General features: G+C 32.9%; 1 protein-coding gene across 1 annotated transcript in view; it reads right to left on the bottom strand.

The window, feature by feature from the left end:
* The window catches only part of LOC134707847 (sodium- and chloride-dependent glycine transporter 1-like), a 39,755-nt gene that overhangs the window by 4,769 nt on the left and 11,712 nt on the right, over positions 1-23,274 (bottom strand). Inside the window, exons 2-10 of the mRNA XM_063567940.1 lie at positions 19,296-19,473; positions 18,189-18,320; positions 17,180-17,495; positions 13,840-13,972; positions 10,755-10,889; positions 10,107-10,210; positions 9,732-9,856; positions 6,727-6,839; positions 209-337 (exon numbers count right to left, since the gene is read on the bottom strand). Of these exons, the coding sequence (XP_063424010.1) occupies positions 209-337; positions 6,727-6,839; positions 9,732-9,856; positions 10,107-10,210; positions 10,755-10,889; positions 13,840-13,972; positions 17,180-17,495; positions 18,189-18,320; positions 19,296-19,452 (1,344 nt within the window). The 5' untranslated portion in view covers positions 19,453-19,473. The remainder of the gene's footprint in view (positions 1-208; positions 338-6,726; positions 6,840-9,731; positions 9,857-10,106; positions 10,211-10,754; positions 10,890-13,839; positions 13,973-17,179; positions 17,496-18,188; positions 18,321-19,295; positions 19,474-23,274) is intronic.

The following is a 23,274-nucleotide window of genomic DNA, read 5'->3' as shown; positions in this document are numbered from 1 at the left end:
TTTGTGTGTTTAAATCTCGCACGTGATAGGTGCGTTCTATTTTAAAAGTTATTGACTATGATTATAAGATAGAAAATTGGCATCCTCCAACAATAAAAAGTGATCGCCACGAAACAGCAAAATAGTGCTAAAAGTAGCCTTAAATACCAAATAATCATCAATCAATCATCAAGGGTCTTTAAGGAAAATAAATTGTTATAATATTTACCTCTGTTGTCATTATCACTCCGCAGAGAAAATTGGCAAAGCAGACGACAATTACAAACTTTACTCTACGACTGCGTAACCATTGAAAATTGTCTGTACAGGCAACTATTGCAACTTCACAAAGTGCAAACTACAATTAAAATCATAATATGGTGTTTAAGTTTCTTAATAGCAGAAAGCTGCAGGAAAAACAAACCCCAGAGAACATTAAAGGATGAATACACGTAAAACTGGCTGTATAATTACGCAAGATTCATTCATTATTATCATGTAGATTTTCAAACTTCAATTTTGTTTCCCATAACGTAAAAGCGTTCTATTTTGCGAATGTATGATTTTCCTTTCACTAAACACAAATTATATGAATATTGCAATATCGTTTGGTAGGTTATTCATTGAAGATCCAAACCTCTTCTGTTCATATACTGTTTTTCATTTAAAAGATATTATGCCGATAGGAATTAATGGTAAATGTTTACATTTGTTATAATCTATTTTTTTTTGATCCCAACATTTATATGTCTTGTCGATTGGTAACACCAAATACACTATAAAATGTGTATGGTAGTGTCTTAAACATTTATCGTATTATGCTGTAATGTTTCAAGGTGTTTATTAACTTCTGCAAAGACCCCTACATGAATAGCAAACAGATAGATATTTATAGTATCAGAAAAAAACAATGTAATGCAGTGAACATTATAGTTATACAAGGTCCAAGGCTTATAATTCAATACGCCAGGCGCAAGTATCGTCTACATAAGACTCTCCAGTGACGTTCAGATCAAAATAGTTAAAAAGCCAAACAAATATAAAGATGTAGAGCATTGAGTACCCAAAATTCTAAAAAGTAGTGCCAAATACGGCTTATAAAATACATGCCAGACTTGAGAAAAATTTAAGTATTTCAAATATTTCTTGTACGACGATTATATCAATAATGTGGTCATATTTTATAAGTTTCCCGTTAACAAAAGTTTAAATTTTTCGAAAAACTAAGGATTTTCTTATTCCAGGCATAGATTTCCTTAGCCGTATTTGGCACAACTTTTTGGAGTTTTGGATCCTCAATGCTCTTTAACTTTGTAATTGTTTGGCTTTATAAATATTTTGATATGAGCGTCACTGACTCTTATGTAGACGAAATGGCGTCTGGCGTACTAAATTATAATCCTGGTACCTTTGGTAACTATTTACACCACTGGGTCGATGCCACTGCTGGTAGACGTTTCGTCCCCGAAGGTATCACCAACCCAGTTGTCAACACTTCGGTGTTAACATGAATATCAATAATGTGGTCATATTTTATAAATTTCCCGTTAACAAAAGTTAAAAATTTTCGAAAAACTAAGAATTTTCTTATTCCAGGCATAGATTTCCTTAACCGTATTTGGCACAACCTTTTGGAATTTTGGATCCTCAATGCTCTTCAACTTTGCAATTGTTTGGCTTTATAAATATTTTGATATGAGCGTCACTGATGAGTCTTATGTAGACGAAACGCGCGTCTGGCATACTAAATTATAATCCTGGTACCTTTGCTAACTATTTACACAACTGGGTCGATGCCACTGCTGGTGGACGTTTCTTCCCCGAGGGTATCACCAGCCCAGTAGTCAACACTTCGGTTTTGACATTAATATCAATAATGTGGTCATATTTTATAAATTTCCCGTTAACAAAAGTTTTAGTTTTTCGAAAAACTAAGGATTTTCTTATTCCAGGCATATATTTCCTAAGCCGTATTTGGCACAACGTTTTGGAATTTTGGATCCTCAATGCTCTTCAACTTTGTAATTGTTTGGCGTTATAAATATTTTGATATGAGCGTCACTGATGAGTCTTATGTAGACGAAACGCGCGTCTGGCGTACTTAATTACAATCCTGGTACCTTTGATAACTATTTGCCCCGCGCAGAGCTATAGAAAAACAGAACATTAACGGGTGTTACACGGACTCTTTTTAGATGATACACGGACTCTTTTTAGTTGTTACACGGACACTTTTTATGAATAGAATCACTCGTGCATGCGCATGATCAGTGAGTTCACTTTAACTTTCAATTAGATTTGAACTTTTTGGTTCACCGACTTCTTTCTTGTCTTTTTATTGAACAAAATATTTACGTTAGCATCAATATCTTTTTTCAAACATTTCCAGTAAAAAACTATTCATATCAGTACACTGAGGGGTTAGACATTTAACTTAAAAAAAATGGGGAAATGGTTTTCTCCTAGAAAAGATATTTTGATCCCAAATTTTATGAGAAAAAAAATTGGTATGGTCAAGCAGATGACAAACTAATGTTTTGCATGATTCCTGATTTTCCGAATACCGTTTAAAGTGCCAATTTAAACAAAAACATTTGGGTGATGGCGTTGAAAGTAAATAGTTAATATACTTCAAAAAGAACAAACCGCCCCCTTTATGAAGCAAAATATTCGGTCAATAAATGTTTTCTTCAATGTATGGACATGAATAGTATTTTGGACAATGCTGAAAGTAAAGAAATGATGGTACTGACGTGTATATTTCAATGAAAATAAGACAGGAAATAAGTAAATAAAAATCAAATCTTATCAAAAGATAAAATCCCTATTAACTCACCAATACACGATTGATCCTATAAACAAAAAGTGTTCATGTAATACGCGTCTAAATAAGCAGCAAATCTAGATGAATATCATTCAACTTATGTCATCAATTTTGGACGGTGAGCTACGATTGTATCATAATGTAACACGTGTTTAATCCCAAACACTTGCAGATCTAGAGACGAGCATGAATTTAAAAAATAAAATAAAGTATATGCATGAATTAATATAATATTAAGACAAAATCCATTTTTTCATAAACTTTTCATTCACTAATGAAGTAGGAAATTCATTCTTTTGATTCATTTATATTGTTATCGAGAATTTATATCAATGGCGGATCCAGGTCCAAATCCAGGACAAAACATGTGGGGGGGGGGGGGGGGGGGGGTGGGCAATTTTATGTCCCCATTTAAATGCATTGATCATCAAAAAAGGGTTGAATATTAAATTGACGTATTTGGCAACAAACGCGCAATTTTTACGATTTTATTTAAGGGGGGGGGGGGGGGGGGGGGGGTGAAATGGCATATCCTGCTTTTTTTCATCAAAATTAAAGATCATAGTCTGTTTATTTTAAAATGAATTATCCCCCCCCCCCCCCCCCTTTCTCCGCTTTCCGTTTCATCCATAAAAGTCAAACGTTATCCTACTTACCACTAAAATATTTCTTTAATATACTTTTTTTTTTCGAAGTTGCAGTCTTAAAAGTCTTAAATGTGTACAACATTCATCTTACACTTGAAATGGTTCTTTTTGTTATCAAATTATTAGATTCCTGATTTTTTTTTCTTGAAAAAAAAATCTCGTTTGAAGGAAAATGGAGGAAAAAATGTGTTTATATCATAACTTACATTTACTGCTTTATAGTTATCTAAGTGTCTCAAATGTTTAGTCTTGCTAAAAGTATTATTACTCTCTTGAAACGTCGTACAAGTCAGATAAAAAACAAAAGTAACAAAAGAAACAACTATCGCCTCGGACCTTGACCGGACTACTCGTGCAGAAAAACTATCCGGCAACGGTTGTTACCGGTCTGTTTCTTTGTTACCTTTGTATTTTATCTAAAACATACTTTTGCAAATATTTAATTTCTAAAAATGACAATGTCATGATATTCATGGCAACATAGAAGTGCTGACTACTGGGCCGGTGATACCCTCGGGGACGAAACGTCCACCGACAGTGACATGGATTCAGTTGTGTAAATAATTATACAACGTACCAGGCTTATAACTTGATACGACAAATAAAAAACGTAATGCACTTTAATATAATATTGTTGTAGTAAGAATCAAACAAATAATTATTTTGGTATCATCCCGACTGTAAAAATATTCATATCATAAGACACATAATATTATGTAAGAAGGGAAGAACGATCCTCCTTACTTGACTGCTTTATTATCTATAACTTCCAATTTGGAACATAATAAATAAACATATAATATCAATATATTATATATAAATCTATTGATATTTTCTAATGAAGATATCTTTCTGTTGTGAAGCAATTTAATTTCAAATATACTGTTGTAAGATAACGAGTAAAGCAGTCTGACACCAGGAAGAGAAAGAAAGCTACAATTGGCATTGCAAGCAATAACGGATGTCACCCTCCCCATTGCCATTGAGTGGCAGCCATTTCAAAAAATTTAAACAGTGAATGTACATATGTAGATGGCCATACATCTATCACAACATTGGGGGCATTTTGAAGTTATTTACATTTTTGCTGTTTCCATCGCAACGACACCCATGTTAGAAATTCCAAAGTCAAAAGCTTCATCTTTACATGCCAGTTAACATTCTTATTAAGTTTCATTAAATTTGGAGCCTTTTGAAATGTTTTGACATTTTTGAATTTCTGCTGTTTCCTCGGAAACATAGATGACCTCATATATTATTTCCAAACTTTCAGAGACTATGCCATATTAGCATTGAAAGTATCATAAAATTTGACCTACCATGTTGACAGAATGCCATTTAAAGAAATTTCTTAAAGGGTCTAATGTTATAACTTGTCCTCCAATTTCCGTGGAAATGGTAGCCATTTTTGAAATTCAAAATCAAATTTCACATCTCCAATGAACATGCCAATGAACATTTCTGTGAGATTACATTAGTTTGGAACACTTTTCTGTTTTTAGCATTTCTTCTGTTTCCATGGCAACGGTAGTCATTTAAAAAAAATTCCAAAGATGTAACTTTCCCGCACAACTTTAGATGGTGGACCTCATTAAGGTAACCAGTCAATAGGATTGGACCAAAAAATCTCGGGAACGCTTCGAAAAAATTAGGTGGATGAAATATATTGATAAAAAGAAACAAAGGGAAAAGCAATATGTCACCCAACATTGTCGATCGGGCAACATAACGAGATAGTATAGTGAATGAGAGAGAATAGTATAGTGAATGAGAGAGAATAGTATAGTGAATGAGAGAGAATAGTATAGTGAATGAGAGAGAATAGTATAGTGAATGAGAGAGAATAGTATAGTGAATGAGAGAGAATAGTATAGTGAATGAGGGACAATAGTATAGCGAATGAGAGAGAAAAGTATAGTGAAAGAGAGAGAATAGTGTGGTGATCAATAAACTTCGTCTACACATAGATGTAATACCCATAAATAAAGCTTGCCAAAAGTTCCCCACTGTTCTCAATTGTTAGATACAAAGAACCATGACCAAATTGACTGTCTTTGGTGTTTTATGTGTGATGTACTCAATCAAGTAACTCTAGCCATATCTGTTATCTGTTGATCTCATTGACCAGTACAGCATAATAGATATTCTTAAATGTCTTCTCGGTATATGTCTATTTTTATCGCACTGGACAGACAAACAGAATGGTAATTTTACGAGAAATATTCAACTAAATTCAAAAAAATATTTTTTAGGCTGGTGTCTTTCTTTTTGATAAAAACTGTGTTTCTGTTAGTTCCTGAAAATGGCAATAGCACCCTTTTGAGCTTCTAAAATACACCTTTTCTTTGATATGCTTCATTAAGGTGTCGAACTGCGTCGAATTTGGGAAAAAAATTATGAGAAAGTACATTATTTTTCTTTTTTCATCAGTTTTACTAGTTTCATAAGAGAAATTTTCTTTTTTAAATCATTTCTATATTTTTCAGAATAAGTAAGTTACTAAATCATAGATGAATTTTATATATTTTATGGCTAATTACAACAATTATAATAATTTCATTCAAGTGGTTTATGTAATATGTATTTACTGTAAAGAGTTTTAAGTTTAGTGAAATAACCAAAACATACAAGGCATGGAAAATAATTTTGGGAGCATACATATTTCAACTTGTTTAATGTTTTCTAACAATTATATTTTCAATAAACTTGTCTAAAAATAATAGTAAGCATTGTTAATTATAAGATTGAGTTAAATTCATATAAAATTTAAACAGGATCAAAACAGAAGTTCTGCCTAAAAAAGTAAAATTTGTAATATTGTTTTATCTAAACAAATATTATTTTTTATAATCAAGTCATTATAAAATATATATTTTGATTTTGTTTCTTTCTGATTTTTAGCATGTTTAATTGCTAAGTAACTTTTAATTGTCAGTTTTCTATTGTCATGATTGTCAATCTGCATCTCAATGACCAACTGGTTCATGTAATTATGAGATAAGTGTGAAAGCCATTACAACGCACATAGAACCTTTGAAGTCAGGGTTGAGCTTCATCTATGGGTATAACATCTATGGTCTACATAAGACTCATCAGTGACGCTCATATCAAAATATTTATAAAGCCAAACAATTACAAAGTTGAAGAGCATTGAAGATAAAAAATTCCAAAAACGTTGTGCTAAATACGGCTAAGGTAATTTATGCCTGTATAATATTAGACACTTGTTGTCTTAAAATACCATTGTGTTAGACGTTAAGCACAATCCTTCCTTACCTGGGTGTCTAACCCGACAGTAAGCAGCATCACAAAAAATAAAGCCGACCATATATTTTGTTCTGGCAGTTGACCCAAAGCTTCAGGGTATACTATAAATCCCAGTCCTGGTCCTACATGTAGATACAAAAAATAATTAAGAATATTGATTTTAAGTAAAACTTCTAATGCAATGACTTGTATCTAAATCTTATTGAATAGCATTGTGAAGCATGGTAAATAAACTCATCATAGATACTAGAACTAAATTTAGTATACGCCAGGCGCGCGTTTCGTCTACAAAAGACTCATCAGTGACGCTCGAATCCAAAAAAGTTTAAAAGACCAAATAAAGTACGAAGTTGAAGAGCATTGAAGACCAAAATTCCTAAACGTTTTGCCAAATACAGCTAAGGTAATCTATGTCTGAGGTAGAAAAGCCTTAGTATTTCAAAACATTTGTAAACAGTAAATTTATAAATATAACAATATCAAAGACAATTCACGTCAACACAAAAAGTGCTGACTACTAGGCTTGCGATACCCTCGGGGAAATAAATCTCCACCAGCAGTTGCATCGACCCAGTGATTGTAAATAAACTCATCATAGATACCAGGACTAAATTTAGTATACGCCAGACGCGCTTTTTGTCTACAAAAGACTCATCAGTGACGCTCGAATAAAAAAAAGTTAAAAAGGCCGAATAAATCATCGTTATCAATTATATTTCAAAATGTAAGATCAATGTGAATTATTTGAAAGATTTCCTTTCTCTTAATTACTTTCATCAAATATCATGATGGATGCTCAGAAATTAAACATTTGTTAATTCGAGTATTATTTTAAAAGAGAAAAAAGAAAAGCAAACTAGGAGACCCCCCAAGAAATTTGGCTTCGGAAGCATATGAACATCTAAATAAAAATTGCATTGATAACTAATAAGGTGTACAAAAATATTACTATATACAATGAAATAAGTGAAGGGTAAAATCACAAAAATACTGAACTCAGACGAAAATCTAATCGGAAAGTCCATAATCACATGGAAAAATCAAATGACAAAACACAAAAAGTAAACTAAAAGTAGTAGCGACCAATTTTCATAAAATTTAAAGCTTGATTTTGTTTGTCAATGACTGATTTAGCTTGTCTGCGACAAATTCCAATTTCATTTTAGAAATGTTCGGTAAAATGTTCGTAATTGTTGTTTAATGTGTCCACCAATCTTGTTTCAAAATGAAAATAACGCAATAAAATGTATGCACCCCAATCACAATTCTAGATTTTTTTCATCAGGAATGCTGTAAACCAAAGACCTGAAAGCCATTGATGTTCAAGATCCGAAAATCGTTGTATTGAGAGCTATATAACATATGACAAATAACGATCTAACAACACATGCAAAATCTGTTTTAAGATCAAAGGAGAGGTGAAAGATACCAAAGGGACGTTCAAAGTAGAAAATAAACTGATATACTCATGGCAAAAAAGATAATGACCTAAAGACAAACATTCCATTAAACACAACAGAGAAAACTAAAGACTGAGCAACACGAACCACACCAAAAAAAGAGGGTTTCATGATAATTTCTTAGTCTATGAATGGAGAATTTCGTTAAGGTTTGTTATAAATCATGTAATTACCGAAGCACTGAAAAGAAAACGGTAACTAGTATATCCCAATAGGTGAATTGTGATGTGTGTTTTTGTTTTTGGTTTTAGTCTTAACCGTATTGACGTTTTGCTGAGAGTGTTACTGGTTTTTTTTTGGATGGAATGGAAAATAAATTGATGGATTCTAAATCTCTAGACATATAATTGGTTCAGAGGAAAGTTTGACAATACATTTTTGTAACTTATAAAGAAGTACTGTGGATTCGTTAATTTTCGTGGGTACCAATTTTCGTGGATTGCAGAAATCTTGCCTTTTCATGGATATCTGATTTCATGGTTTTGCCACAGTCTGATTACAACCTATTTGTATAGCTAATAGAAAATCTGTAGTTCGTTGAACATTTAGATTCGTGGTTCACCTGTACCCACGATAACCACGAAAATTGATATCCAACGAATAGTAATAAATCCACAGAAATATTGTTCTTGTCTGATCTTGAATCCTCCCTTTTCCATCCCTTCCCACACACACAAACACAAAAATAAATGGTCAGTACTAAATTGTTTTCTGGTTGAATTTAAGAAGCTAGTATAAATTATCAACAACAAGTTCCACGTTGTCTATATGATACCATTGCAATGGATAATTCATTTGTTGCAGTTGTTGATCTCATGCTGTCAGTTTAAGTAAAACTAATAAATGCGACATTTATAGCTAAATCTCTTTCATACACCTGCGTCCTAACAACAACATTTTCTTGTTGCCTAGATGATGGCTTACATGTATCACCGAGTCTATCTAAAAATGGTAATGAAAGTTTGCTGGGCTATTACTATCATAAGTAGTCCTGTAATATATGCCCTCACATTATGTTTTAATTACTTAAGTTTTGATGCTGATGTTTTTTAACGGGAACTCGGTTGGTACTTTGGTAGCCAACAAAAAAAAATGTAAATAGAAAGGAAGAATAGCAAAACTGAACAAAAAAATTTAGAAAATATCCATTTGCCCCGCTAGTTCATATATTTTATGGCTATATTCATACTCAATACGAGCAGTCATGTCACTAAAGGAGAGAAATCTTGAGTCAAGAGTTATCATCTACGAATCCTATACAGTCAACTTGAAAACATAAGAAAATGCCTGTACCAAGTCACAAATATGACAGTTGTTATCTGTGCGTTTGATGTGTTTGAGCTTTTGATTTTGCCATTGGGATAGGGACTTCCCTTTTTGAATTTTCCTCGGAGTTCAGTATTTTTGTGGTTTTACTTTTTTCTAAGAATGATTTAAGTAAAGTATGAATAATGCAACTTGCATTCTTAGTATAGTGCAACTGCTAACCCTTTGAAGTGCCATTACAAGCAGACAAATAACAACACTAATTTTATGATAAAATTATAATGATACCTGATGTTACAATTTTGTCAAGTGGTAGCGAAAAACGTGCAGACATGAATCCTAAAACTGTGAATATTATTAACCCTGCATAAACGCTGGTTCCTTCTCCAATAAACGAGAGAATAATGGAATCGCTGCAATGATAAATATAGGATTACATTAAATAATAGTTAATATGCATGTGCTTCAAACAAAACAAATATAGAATCTCTATTTATAATTTCAGCATATTTTTTACGCCAGAAAGAGAAAACCGAAATGGAAATAACTGTAATTTTAATCATTTAAATATGTATTGTAGTTTTGAACATATCTAAAGTCATCTAACTATATTTCAAATAATTAACATTTATATATTCAAATAAAACATAAATAAACACATACCGCAAACAGTTGTTTTTAAATTTATTGAAACTAGCCATTGTAAACAACGGACCCCAAGTCGCACCAAGAGAATAAAAAACTTGAATAGAAGCTTCCATCCATACCTGAAATAGGACAATCATAATGTTTTTATAATGTTTCATTTTTCTCAAAATGTCCTGTACCAAGTCAGAAAAATGGTTATTGTCATCTTATAGTTCGTTCATGTGTGTGTTGAATTTTATTGCTTCTGTTGTGTCGTTGTTCTCCTCTTATATTTGATGTATTTCCCTCAGTTTGAGTTTGTAACCCGGATTATTTTTTTCTCAATCGAATTATGAATTTCGAATAGTGGTATACTACTGTTGCCTTTATTTATTCATCACATAAATCGTATCGAATGGGATTTTGAAATCAAAATAATGAGTGTCTTATTTATCAGAGTTCATGTTCGCGAAAGAAGATGTATTTATTCATATAAGGTAGAATAGTCAAATGCATATATTTTTAATCATATCGCATTTTTTATGGATGTTTGCCGTTCAACTTCAAATGACAAGATTTTCATAAGTTCAGGTAAATTGTTTCTTTTCATTTTTGTTAAACAGTGGATAATTTATATTTGAATGTTGTCATAATGTATCATAGTACAAATAAAAGCGTAAATACCTGCAATTTAAGCAATTTGCTAAAATCTGGTTTCAAATATAATATTACTCCATCGATAGCTCCATCTAGGGTTAATCCTTTGACGAGAACGATAGTTAGAAGAATATACGGTAAAGTGGCGGTAACGTAAACAACCTAAAAACAGAACGAAATGTAAATTGAAGCAGGATCTGTGGAGTAGGATATGCTAACCCGTATTCTTAAACACCAGACATTCGGTGGGATTCGTGTGGCTTAGTCTTTTAGTTTTCATGTTGTGTTTAGTTAACTGTTGTTTGTATTTTTGTCGTATTTCGTGTTTTGTTTTTCAACATGGCATTGTCAATGATATGTTCGATTCATCAGTTTGAATTCCCTGTTGTATATTTTTGTTACTCTTGAAGCATTTATATGTAATATACAAGCATATTAACCAATTGCCAGTTTATTCGTTAAGACTTAATCGCGTCTGGTAGAGAAACACCAGTATTTTTTTGAATGGAACAAACAGTTTTTTCTTGTGTCAGATCTGATGAATTAATATCGTTTTTATCAACAAAGGCAACAGTAGTATACCGCTGTTCAAAACTCATAACTCCATGGACCAAAAACAAAATCGGGGTAACAAACTTAAACCGAGGAAAACGCATTAAATATAAGAGGAGAACAACGACACAACACTCAAATGTAACACACACAGGAACGAACCAAGCAGCAGACAAAATCCCACGAGAATAACAAAATAACATGAATTTGGGATAGACAAGTACCGTGACACGTCTTATCGCAATGTGAATTTACACTAAAAAATAAGAGAAAACAAACGACGCAACGTTAGAATGTAACACACACAGAAACGAACAATAATATAACAATGGCCATATTCCCGACTTGGTACAGGACATTTTTAAAGGAAAAAATGGTGGATTGAACCTTGTTTTTTGGCATGCCAAACCTCCCTCTTTTATGACCATGTGCAGAACACAATTGACAAAGAAACACACGAACAACAGCCAACAAAAGGCAACAAGTTCAAAATTTTAATACGCCAGAAGTGCATTTTGTCCACACAAGACCTACCAGCGACGCCCAGATACAAAAGTTTGAAAGCCGAAACAAGTACAAAGTTGAACAGCATCGAGGACCAAAGATAAAAAAAGTTGTGCCAAAAACGGCCTGGGTTTTCTGTAAGTTACCAGAACATCCCTATTATTTAGAATAATTTATACTTTTGCAAACAGTAAATTTTATAAAATGACTATACAAAAGATGAACATGATAAAACTGAAGTATTAACTAATTACAGGAAACAACTGAAATACATTACATAACCAGACATTTGCAACACAAAAAGTACACACATCCGAATAAGTTTAAACCTCAACGCCAAGTGACTTCATATTGAAATTGTAAACAATGACAAAAAATGACGTCATTTGAATGACTAAGATAGAATTAGGATTGATTTAAGATTATATTTAAACTAAATACTGATATTGCATTTAATAACAATGCACATTTCAATACGTATTAATAGCAAACTAAGGTAGCAATTAACTATATTATAAAGCTAAAGATAGATATAGGAAGATATGGTGTGAGTGCCAATGAGACAACTCTCCATCCAAATAACAATTAAAAAAAAAAGTGAACCATTATAGGTCAATGTACGGCCTTAAACACGGAGCCTTGGCTCACATCGAACAACAAGCTATAAAGGGCCCCAAAATTACTAGTGTAAAACCATTCAAACGGGACTATGTCCGGTTTGTTTTGAATCCAACTTCAAACGTAAAATATCGTACTGATTGCGTTGAACAAAATCAAATCCAATAAATGAAGGCGGTGGTTAATTTTCCCTACCATAACACATAAATATAATAAAGAAGACGTCAACACATCTGACAAAATCCGATGAGAACCACAAACATCTGGGACAGACAAGTACCGTAACACGTCTTATAGTAATGCGAACTCACACTCAGCAAGACAGTCGAAAAGACAAGACGACACAATGACAAATCACAATCTACTATGTGGTAAAAATGTCCTTAGCTAGTTTGGTCAAAAACACATCGAATAGATCCACCAATTCGTGATGGTGTCCATAAAATTTACGGAGTGTCAATTTTAATCTGTCCTCCTCATAACTTTGTTGGAGAAGTTTCGGCGTAAGGAGCACACTCCTGTATTTGAGTCCGTATAGTGTGAACAAGCACGAGAATAACGTATCAATTGTGATCTGTAAACACCATACGAAGGGGCAGAGGGTATGTTACGGCTGAGAAATGGGAAATTGATAATTGGGAAGTCGAAATCGTCCTGTTTATCATAGATTTTGGTGTGAAGTCGTCCATCTTCATCAATATTGAGGAAAAAATTAAGGTATGAAGCAGTCCTTCTAGTATCAGTAGTATCCTCAATTTCAAGTTCACTGAGGTATATGAGATGTAAGTATTGGCTGAAATATGGTTTATTCAATGATAGAGCATCATCAATATATCGGAAAGTAACATTAAAGAATTTCGCAAGGTGCTTTTTCAACGTTCTGGAATGGAATAGATTAGTTCTAGTCTTTATTTATACATTAAGTAATATTCTGATGAAAACAAGCATTATCGACAATAGGACAAACTTTGTAATTCAAATGCTGCGTAAAAACTTGAATCAAAATTTTCTAGTTTAACGTTTAAAAGACCATGATTAGTTCCGGAATGATTTAAAATGAAAGTTTTCTCTTGGCATGAGCTCATTCAGTACCGATATCACCAATATGGTAACGATATTTTGATATAAACTTAATCTCTTGATTTCACTGAGCATAACACGTGCTTTCAAACGCCCTCCCTAAAGTTGTTTAAGGTCAATTGATTTTTGACACAGTTTCCTAATTCCCGACCTATATTTTATTTAAAAATAATATACCATTCAACAACAAAAATATATAATAGTCAATCCACGAAACGAGATATTTTGAATACAATTGATAAGCTGCGAGGTTTATTTGGTGACTGTAAATTTGTATGTATATAGCATCCCTCAAATCATAGAACCGACAAATATGTAGTAATAAAAATAGCTGAAATTATATTTTATTTGGTCTTGCCTTTCCAACAGATTTTACACCTTTACTTAAACACACGCAGATGAGTAACCATGCCCCAAACAAGCACAACGCCAATCGCCAGTTTAGGTCTCCAATATCGTGTATTCCAGAAGACATCTGAAGAACGTTATACCTGAAACATATTCAAACATTATCAGAAATATCTTATATATTACCATTCTTAACCAAAATTCATGAAATTAACATCACTTTTTTTTACTTGTATATCGGGACGGCTACAGTGCAGGCGATTTGATGGGTTCGAATCCAAGAGAGGGAAGAACAAAGCAAATTTACAGATCTACCATTGTTGGGTTGATGTTTAGACGAGTTGTATATATATAGTACAACCCAACAATGTTAAATCTGTAAATTTGCTTTCGCAACTGTTTGATTTTTCCCTCGCCGGGATTCGAACCCATGCTACTGAGATATCGTTACACCAAATCGCCTGCACTGTAACCGGTGCGGTAGACCACACGACCACATGGGCGTCATAAAAATGAAGCTTTCGGTGGCCGAATGTTACCTTTCCACGTCAGTTTTAATCTAGCGTCGTACTACAGTACATGATACATAAGGCATGAAGATGTTATTTCTAAAGATCAGCTAAATTATCTATAGTAAAGGATACTGCAAATAAATTTAAGATACAGTCACAGAAAATAATTATATTTATAAGTACGTCTGAACCAGTGACAACTCTACAACAGATTTATCCATCTGATATATATATATAAATATATCATACATAACATTCCAACTTGCTTGTTATATTTCTCTCAGTTTCATAAATTATCATCAGCTTAGTATTCAATGAGTTGGCACTGACATGATAATAGATATATACTGACCGACTATAGAAACGCAACACTTGATTATTTTTTTGTTATTTTTGAATATATGTGTCACCGTCAAAATCAATGTCTGCCTGTTACAAACGCCAAAATGATTATCAGAAAGGTCAACAAATTCTGTCTGACATGTTTTGGGTTCTGTTTTACACCTTCTGACTTTGCATTTGTTCAACCCATCAATTGGTTTTGGCAATCATGTGGTTGGAACTACAGGGCTTTAAAGGTTTTCTTACAGTCGTTTCTTTGACAATTCAGTTTGAAACATTTATGGCATGAATCTGTACGCGATGGCACACGGCAATTTGATTAGCAGTTGCTGTTGCGGCCGTAAACATGTCTGGCAAATGACGTTGCGTAATCAAATTATGTTGAGGTTTCATTGTCACTACACGTTGGTCTGTTCATTGATGGCCAGCAAAAAATCTTGTCTACTTGTATCGTTGTCGGAAGGACAGTAAGACGAGTTTCTGAAGTCATACAGTATGGCTACATCACGTTTATGTTTTCATGTTTGCAGTATTCGTAAGGGCTAATTCAGTTTTTTATTTCTAGTCTTGGCAATATGGAGATGCAACTGATTTAAGTGAGGCAAAGGATAGAAAGAAATGTTTTACAAAGCTAAACAAACTAAAACAATCTTTTATGGGTCCAAAATTTCGCTTTGAGAAATTCATGCCACTTCAAAAATTCGGTATGTTCAATAACCACAGGTAAGTCAGATTTTGATTTTTTGTAAAGAGATAGACGTATGATAAGCATGAAAAGTAGTTGAAAGAGAATCAAACAAGATTTGGTAAAAAAAATCAACAAAACGAGTGTTGCGTTTTTAAAGTCGTTCAGTATATATATATATCAATTTTTACTCTTTACGCAATAATCAATGATGATGATTTTTACTCTTTAATTCTGATGATTATCATAAGTATAACAAAATACAGAACTAATTTGATAAAGATCGATAGACACAAACAAAGCCAAAAGCAATGAACTGCAAAAGATGTTTATTTTATCATTAACCTATTTGTCATATAACCTATTGAACTAAAAATTTTAAAATCGTTTTACAAATGACCTAATATTATTTTTTACTAAGGAGTAACAACTTATATGAACGTTTGGTATGTAAAATGTTCAGATTTTTTACGTATGTTGTATAACTTTGAAAGAGAAACGAAAGATACCAACTGTACATTGAACTCATCATTTGAAAACTAACTGAAAATACCAGAGCAAACAAAAATGTAAATAAAGACAAACAACAATACAAAAAACACAACAGAGAAAATTAATGACTGGGCAACACAAACCCGCAGAAATCAGTGGAAATATTTGGTGCTCCGAAAGGATAAGCTGATCCTGCTCCACATAATGCAACCGTCGTGTTGCTTGTGCAATAATCATGCTAGTCACAACGTGTTACTTTTTTAAGAACTCCCCTAGGAACCTGATTTAGAAGGAATTGACAGGACTTCCTCTTACCAACCACAATTTAACTGCTCTTACAGGATGATCCTTAATGCTGAAAACCGATGAATTAACAAAAAAACATACAGCATCAGATCCATCTAAAACCATAATAAACCCAAAAGAACGCACTAAGATCCATTTTGTAAAACTATTTTCGGCATGCAGACACAGTTAATTATCAATTACGAATGACGGAATACCATAGGTAAATCATTACATTGTCATATGGTCGAAATTAAAACAATAGTAACCCTCATGCAACCCGGAATGGAACAGAACAGTACAAATAAGTCGCCCATATGATTTCCAAAGAAGGAAACACAAATGCATCTCATTAGTTATTAGTTTTCCCCTCTTACTACTCCTTAAACAATTATCTACTAACGAGCAGCACGATATGTGCTAAGAAGGCTTCCACTAAGGGGAAAATCGTATTTAGCCAAATGCAGTACAAAGTTAGACAAACTAGATAAAAATTGTAAGAAGTGTACTAAATGCGTAACTTAGTATGAGATTTTCTTTAGTCGGCCTGTATGCAATGAGCGTAGAGTGGAACATTATATTGTAGATATGGACACTCCAGGGCAAAAATCCAGACTCGATCTAAGTTTTAAGGAAACGTTACGAATTTGAAGCAAAAGACGTCAAGTTAAAAAATGAATAAATCATTGTCCAAAGCATTAAAGATAATGGATTTAGTCAGATAAACCATTTTCCAAAGGAATAAAGAAATGAATTTAGTCAGAGAAACATTGCTTAAAACCGAAACCTAAATTTGTATCAATTTGGGTTGTGATATGTAATATAAAGGACATTTTATTGAAAGAGGGACGAAAGATATCAAAGGGACAGTCAAACTCATAAATCTAAAACAAATTGACAACGCCATGGTTAAAAATGAAAAGGGCAAACAGAAAAACAATAGTACACATGACACAACATAGAAAACTAAAGAATAAACAACACGAACCATACCAAAAACTAGGGGTGATCTCAGGTGTTCTTATTGAACTTACTGCCAGAATTCCTCTTGAGCAGTCATCAACTTTGAAGTGTCATTTTTCCACGTGTATTCATTATAAGTGGTTCTGTTATCGACATCCATGTTGAGCAATTTAATCGTTAAATTTTGATTTTGAGTGGTAAAGTTTTTTCCTTGATTGAGAACACCACGATCAGTTACGCATTGTTGACTATTCCAAGTATTATCGCATGTCGTCCAAGGTAAAGGACTAATGAACGAATTGGCAATGTAGTAAATAGTCCATGCAAGAATGGTATTATAGTAAAGACCGCAGATGACATTCATTATTGCCATACCAATGCCAACACCTGGAATTAATATTTGCACATACGATATTAAAAAGGATTAACAAACAACTTTGAGTTGGTCTCTAAAAAATTTCACTCTTTGCAATGTGGTAATAAACCGTAAAATTAATGTTTTTGTATTCAAATGTAACTCAATGATGTTTATTTAGATAATATTTGGTTTTTAATGTTGCTCATCTTTATATATCTTTTTTTTCAACTGTTTTGACCACTATTGACTAGTCTGTAATGACATAGACGCTCGTCTGGCGTGTCAAACTATAAGCCTGGTATCGTTCATAAACTTTTACATCCTTTTATAACCGTTTCACATATGATATCGGATATGTTCCTTGTGTAGTAACTATAACCCCCTTCCCTTTCATAAATGTGACCTACCGAATTAGACTATTTACCAGATTTGTTTTAACATGAGCAATACGACGGGTGCCACATGTGGAGCAGGATCTGCTTGCCCTTCTTGAGCACCTGAGATTACCTCAACTTTTTGATGGGGTTCGTGTTGCTTATTTTTTAGTTTTATATGCTATGTCATGTGGACCATTGTTTGTCTGTTGTATTTTTTTCATTTTGAGCCCTGACATTGTCTGTTTATTTTCGATTTATGAGATTGACTGTCCCGCTGGTATCTTTTGTCCCTCTTTTATAAATCTCATGTTTGAAATATAAAAATAATGATAATATTTGTCATACCTTTAAATATCGGGCATACCTCCCAGACATGCAGAAGTCCTTGGCCTGAAAATTGTCCGGCAGCAGTTTCCAAGAAAAACAGAGGAATGCCAAATAAAAGCAAACATATGAAATACGGTATCAGAAATGCACCTAAAACAAATTTTAAAGAATATTCATTATTACTATCCATCTGATCACACCCGTATTTCAATGTCCCAGCAATACTGATGTTTTAATATCAAATCATTTACTGGTTTTGAATCAAAAAAATTGTGGTGATTTTGTCCGGTTTTCTTCGAACTATGATCTATGCGCAGTGAGTTTTGATTTTCCCTTTTGTATCGTCCGCCCATTTTGAATTTATCTTTGTCTCATAAACTTTTAATAATAATAAAATGTTTATGATGTAAGTATCATTTAGGAGGTTTTTTTCTAACCGAATGGACTTGGTTTTTCTCTCTCGATAAATATCTATTAAATTGCTTATGCTTTACAACCAATACGGTAGGTGTTCGAAACAAAAACTTTCTGTTATTTGGAAGAAAAAACATAGGAATCCAGATTTATCTTATCTACCTAAGTCAAATAATAATAAAAAGTAAAATAACAAAAAAACTGAACTCAGAGGAAAATTCAAAACGGAAAGTCTTTAATCAAATGGCAAACTCAAAAGATAAAACACATAAAACGAATGAACAACAACTGTCATAATCCTGAATTGGAGAGTGGTATTTTTTTACCAAGTATACTGGTTGGGGTTGGGGTTTTTTTTCTGGCCTTTTAGTGTTTTTTCTCTCAAGAGATATATAATGCGTGTACTGCGATATTTCATAATATTTCATTTGTTATTCATACGTATACGTGGCATTGCTAGTTTACATATTATCTTCACTGCTACAAACTCAATTTCCGTCTATGCAAAATATGTCGTAAGCCCCCTTAAAATAATTCATTTAGTTTATATATAATCATCAATTTAAGAAAATGAGCTCAGTGTTTCCTTTTTCACTTAAAATTAGCGGATTCAAAATATTGGTGGAAGTTACATTCTTTTTCAACTCACCATTTCAGATTTTTTTCAGATTGATTATTAAATAGAATAGTGCAGATATAAATTATACAAACCTCCACCGTTCCTTAAACAGATATATGGAAAGCGCCACAAGTTTCCCAAACCAACTGTAAAACCAAGCATTGTTAAAAAGTACTCAATTTTTCTCCCCCATTGTCCTCTAGTTGGTTTTTCATCTTCTGTGTCTGGAGATATGTTTGAACTGCTCATCTTTTTCAATTATGCCCTGAGCTGAAATATGACATTCATAATAATCAACAATACAACAAAAATAACTTCTTCAGGTATGGTATTTCAGCGACATGCTGATTACTTTAAATGTGTTCTCATATCTCAATCTCTTAAAAAACATTCAACTGAACATTGACCCATATATCAAATATTTCATTCATTTTCCTATGAACGAAACAGAATTTGACAAATCTCTCAATACAAGTAAAGTTTCCACTGCACAATCAATGTTTATAAACATAAGAACCCACTATTTATCTTTCAAGTTAGGTAGACTGAGACTTACAAAAAATCATCAAAATATCATATATAATGTGTACGACAAACTTACGACTGTCAAAATATTCGAAAAAAAGTTTTTAGAAAAAATCAAATATGATCGAGAATTTTAGAATTAACATGAGTAACGTAACCATAAACGACAGCATACAGAAAAAGGTAGGTTGGTTGTATTATAATAGTGTCTACTATTTACTTTTTTTTTACTTTTCTACATTGGTTAGAGGTATAGGGGGAGTGTTGAGATCTCACAAACATGTTTAACCCCGCCGCATTTTTGCGCCTGTCCCAAGTCAGGAGCCTCTGGCCTTTGTTATTCTTGTATTATTTTAATTTTAGTTTCTTGTGTACAATTTGGAAATTAGTATGGCGTTCATTATCACTGAACTAGTATATATTTGTTTAGGGGCCAGCTGTAGGACGCCTCCGGGTGCGGGAATTTCTCGCTACATTGAAGACTTGTTGGTGACCTTCTGCTGTTGTGTTTTTTTTTTGGTCGGGTTGTTGTCTCTTTGACACATTCCCCATTTCCATTCTCAATTTTATTCTTATTATAGTTTACATATAACAGCAGGACTTACCTTTAGTTATCCAACAATTATCAACACTGTTAGAAGTTGTCGACATATAAATAAAAATATAAGTTTGCGTCTTTTTGTCCAATTGGATATTTATATATAGAACATGATATAGTGAAACATCCAAACAATAGCACGAAAATAAACGAAAACAATTGTCAAGGCTTTCTATGATTTGATGTTAAAGTAATCTGGATGACCTATGGTGAAAATATTTTAATGTATATGCATATACACGATACGCATAATATGTCAACACATGTAATTTAATATACTTCTTTTTTTTCTGAAAAAGGCTTTGATATTTCCATTCTCAATTTTATTTGATACAAACATAAGAAGATGTGGTATGCTTGCAAATAAGAAAACTATCCAACAAAGTTCAAATAAAGTAAATGAAAGCAACTATAGGCAACCGGACGGCATTCAATAATGAGAAAAAAAAAGATCGAATGGCTCCAAGAAAAATATGGACTTCGGACAGGCACACATAAAATGTGGCGGGGTTAAACTTGTTTGAAAGCGAAATCCCCTTACCTCGGACATTAGTGTTACAGTGTAATGATCCTGTATGGGGGTGCGAGAGGCAAAACATTAACAGCTAATAAAATTACGTCCTTTAATGGCACTTGCAAAATGAAAAAGAGACAGTACATGTGATTACAATTACATACATGTATATAACAAAATCATATACGGACTGAACAGTATTTCCGGAAACGCGGATTCAACCCCCTATATATATTACATCCCCCCGACAAAAGAAAAATGTAAATTTTGCTCAGGGTTGAATTCGCTTTACAATATATATGCACCAACTCATATACCATCTCAAAACACAGCATGAAAAATTACAATTATCTGACGTTGCGAAATCTCAACTTTTGAAAGTTAGTAGTTAAATATATTTTTACAGATCCGAAATTGTTTCGTGATACATGTATCATTGAGTAATAAATTCAACAGAGCCCCTAACTCTTACAATATTGTGAAAATGTCCTATAATGATCACATTTCATAAGTTGCAAGTTTCAAAAAAATATATCAACTATCTCTCACAGAATTGAACCCATTTACGCACACACACTTTCATAAAAAATATAAAATTGCTAACAGATAAAACATATCAGAAAGATACAATTCACGGGGTTTATTTATGAAATTATCTCGATATCACTAACATAGATCCTAGATAATACACTCCTCATAAAAGTTCCAAAAGGACGTTAACTACAGATTTCCGTCTTTATACAATGCAAAAAAAAAACCCCAAAAAAAAAACCATTCTCTCTACATTTTCCTCAATTTGTTTGCTAATGAAACTGTATATCACTATCGTGTTTCCTTAAAAATCCACTAAATACAAAATGAACCATATTCATACGATCTCATCAACATATTTCAAAAATAGTACAGATCGATGTTCAATATAAACATACAAAAATCGGCATTTCTCGTAGAAAATAATTATTGAATTACATATCTGAAAACGCAGTACCAACTTTCTGCTATTATGTTACAAAATGAATTAAATCAAATATTAATGACTAGATAATTCAAACTTGATACTCATTCGAATGAAATTGAAATAAAAATCTACATGTATAAAAATGTGTTCAGCATAATGTCATGTATGCGCAATATCAACAATCGTTCATTATTTTCCTCAGAATAATAGAAAAAATCAAGCAAATTAAACATACATAATACGAATTGTTCAAGTATTTCAAAAAGATAAGTAATATCAACATATGCAAAAAAATCTTAAGCAGTTAATAATCAGTTTCCATGTACATGTATATTATATATGCAAACAAACGAATGTCCGTATATTTTAAAAAAAAGTTCTTATTGAATAACATTGAAATAGGGCTCCGCTCTGTACTGAATTTCATCTGACATCATAGTAACGATTTGTCATGAGATAAATCCCACGGACAAAAACATGAAAAGTTCGCCAGAAAAAGTCGTTGTACCATCATCAAAGGGCATTGTCATGAGATAAATCTCACGGACAATAAGTTCAAGAAAAACATCGCTGTACACAGATTAATAAATTGTCATGAGATAAATCTCACGGACAAAAAGGTTCAAAATAAACATCCTCGTCAAGCATTGGCAATTGTCTTGAATTTTACAACAAATATGTCCAATATGAGCATTCTATAAAATTAAACGCTCACGTCTGAATAAAACATTAAAAAACGGTGTATCATGAGGTAAACCTCACGACACAAAACGACTTAAAGAATTTGTGGAGGTGGTCGGTTGTTTATTAAATCACGGGTTTTCTTGTCAAAATCGGACTCCTTTAGCCAACGGGCATTTTGAGCCGGTTCTCCAATAAAATGAACCAAATAACTCATCGTTCCGTCCACAATTTTCCTAGCAAGTATTCGTTTAACTTTGTAAAAACGATTTTCATCACTGGTGAATTTAAAAGCAAGTTTTTCAGTTTTTGAAAGGCATTTTCTTGCTCCGCAGACCACCGAAATTTCATATTTTTCCTAAGTAATTTTGTCATTGGTTCTATTTCTGAGCTAAAATTTGGAATGTATTTTCTAAACCAATTTAGTAGACCGACGACACGGCGTAGTTCTTTAACAGATTTTGGAGAAGGATAATCCTTGATCGCTTGCAACCTGTCCGGTGGGGGCTGAATGCCTTTGCTGGAAATTAAATGCCCCAGAAAAACGCATGACTGCTGTGCAAAGCTACATTTCTTGGGTCCTAGTTTAAGACCGGCTTCTTTCAAGCGGCCGAAAACAGTGTTCAAGTCATCGATATGTTGTTCAAAAGTTTCTGATGCTATAAGAATATCATCCAAGTAACATAAGCACACTTTAAATGTCAATCCCTGAAGAATTTTATCCATCAATAACTGAAATGATGAAGGCGCAGAACTTAACCCCATTGGAAGTCTACGAAATTTGAAAGTTCCAAA

The sequence above is a fragment of the Mytilus trossulus genome, chromosome 2 (assembly GCF_036588685.1).
Source record: "Mytilus trossulus isolate FHL-02 chromosome 2, PNRI_Mtr1.1.1.hap1, whole genome shotgun sequence".
NCBI classification, from domain to species: Eukaryota; Metazoa; Mollusca; class Bivalvia; order Mytilida; family Mytilidae; genus Mytilus; species Mytilus trossulus.
This window is presented reverse-complemented; position numbering and strand designations above follow the sequence as displayed.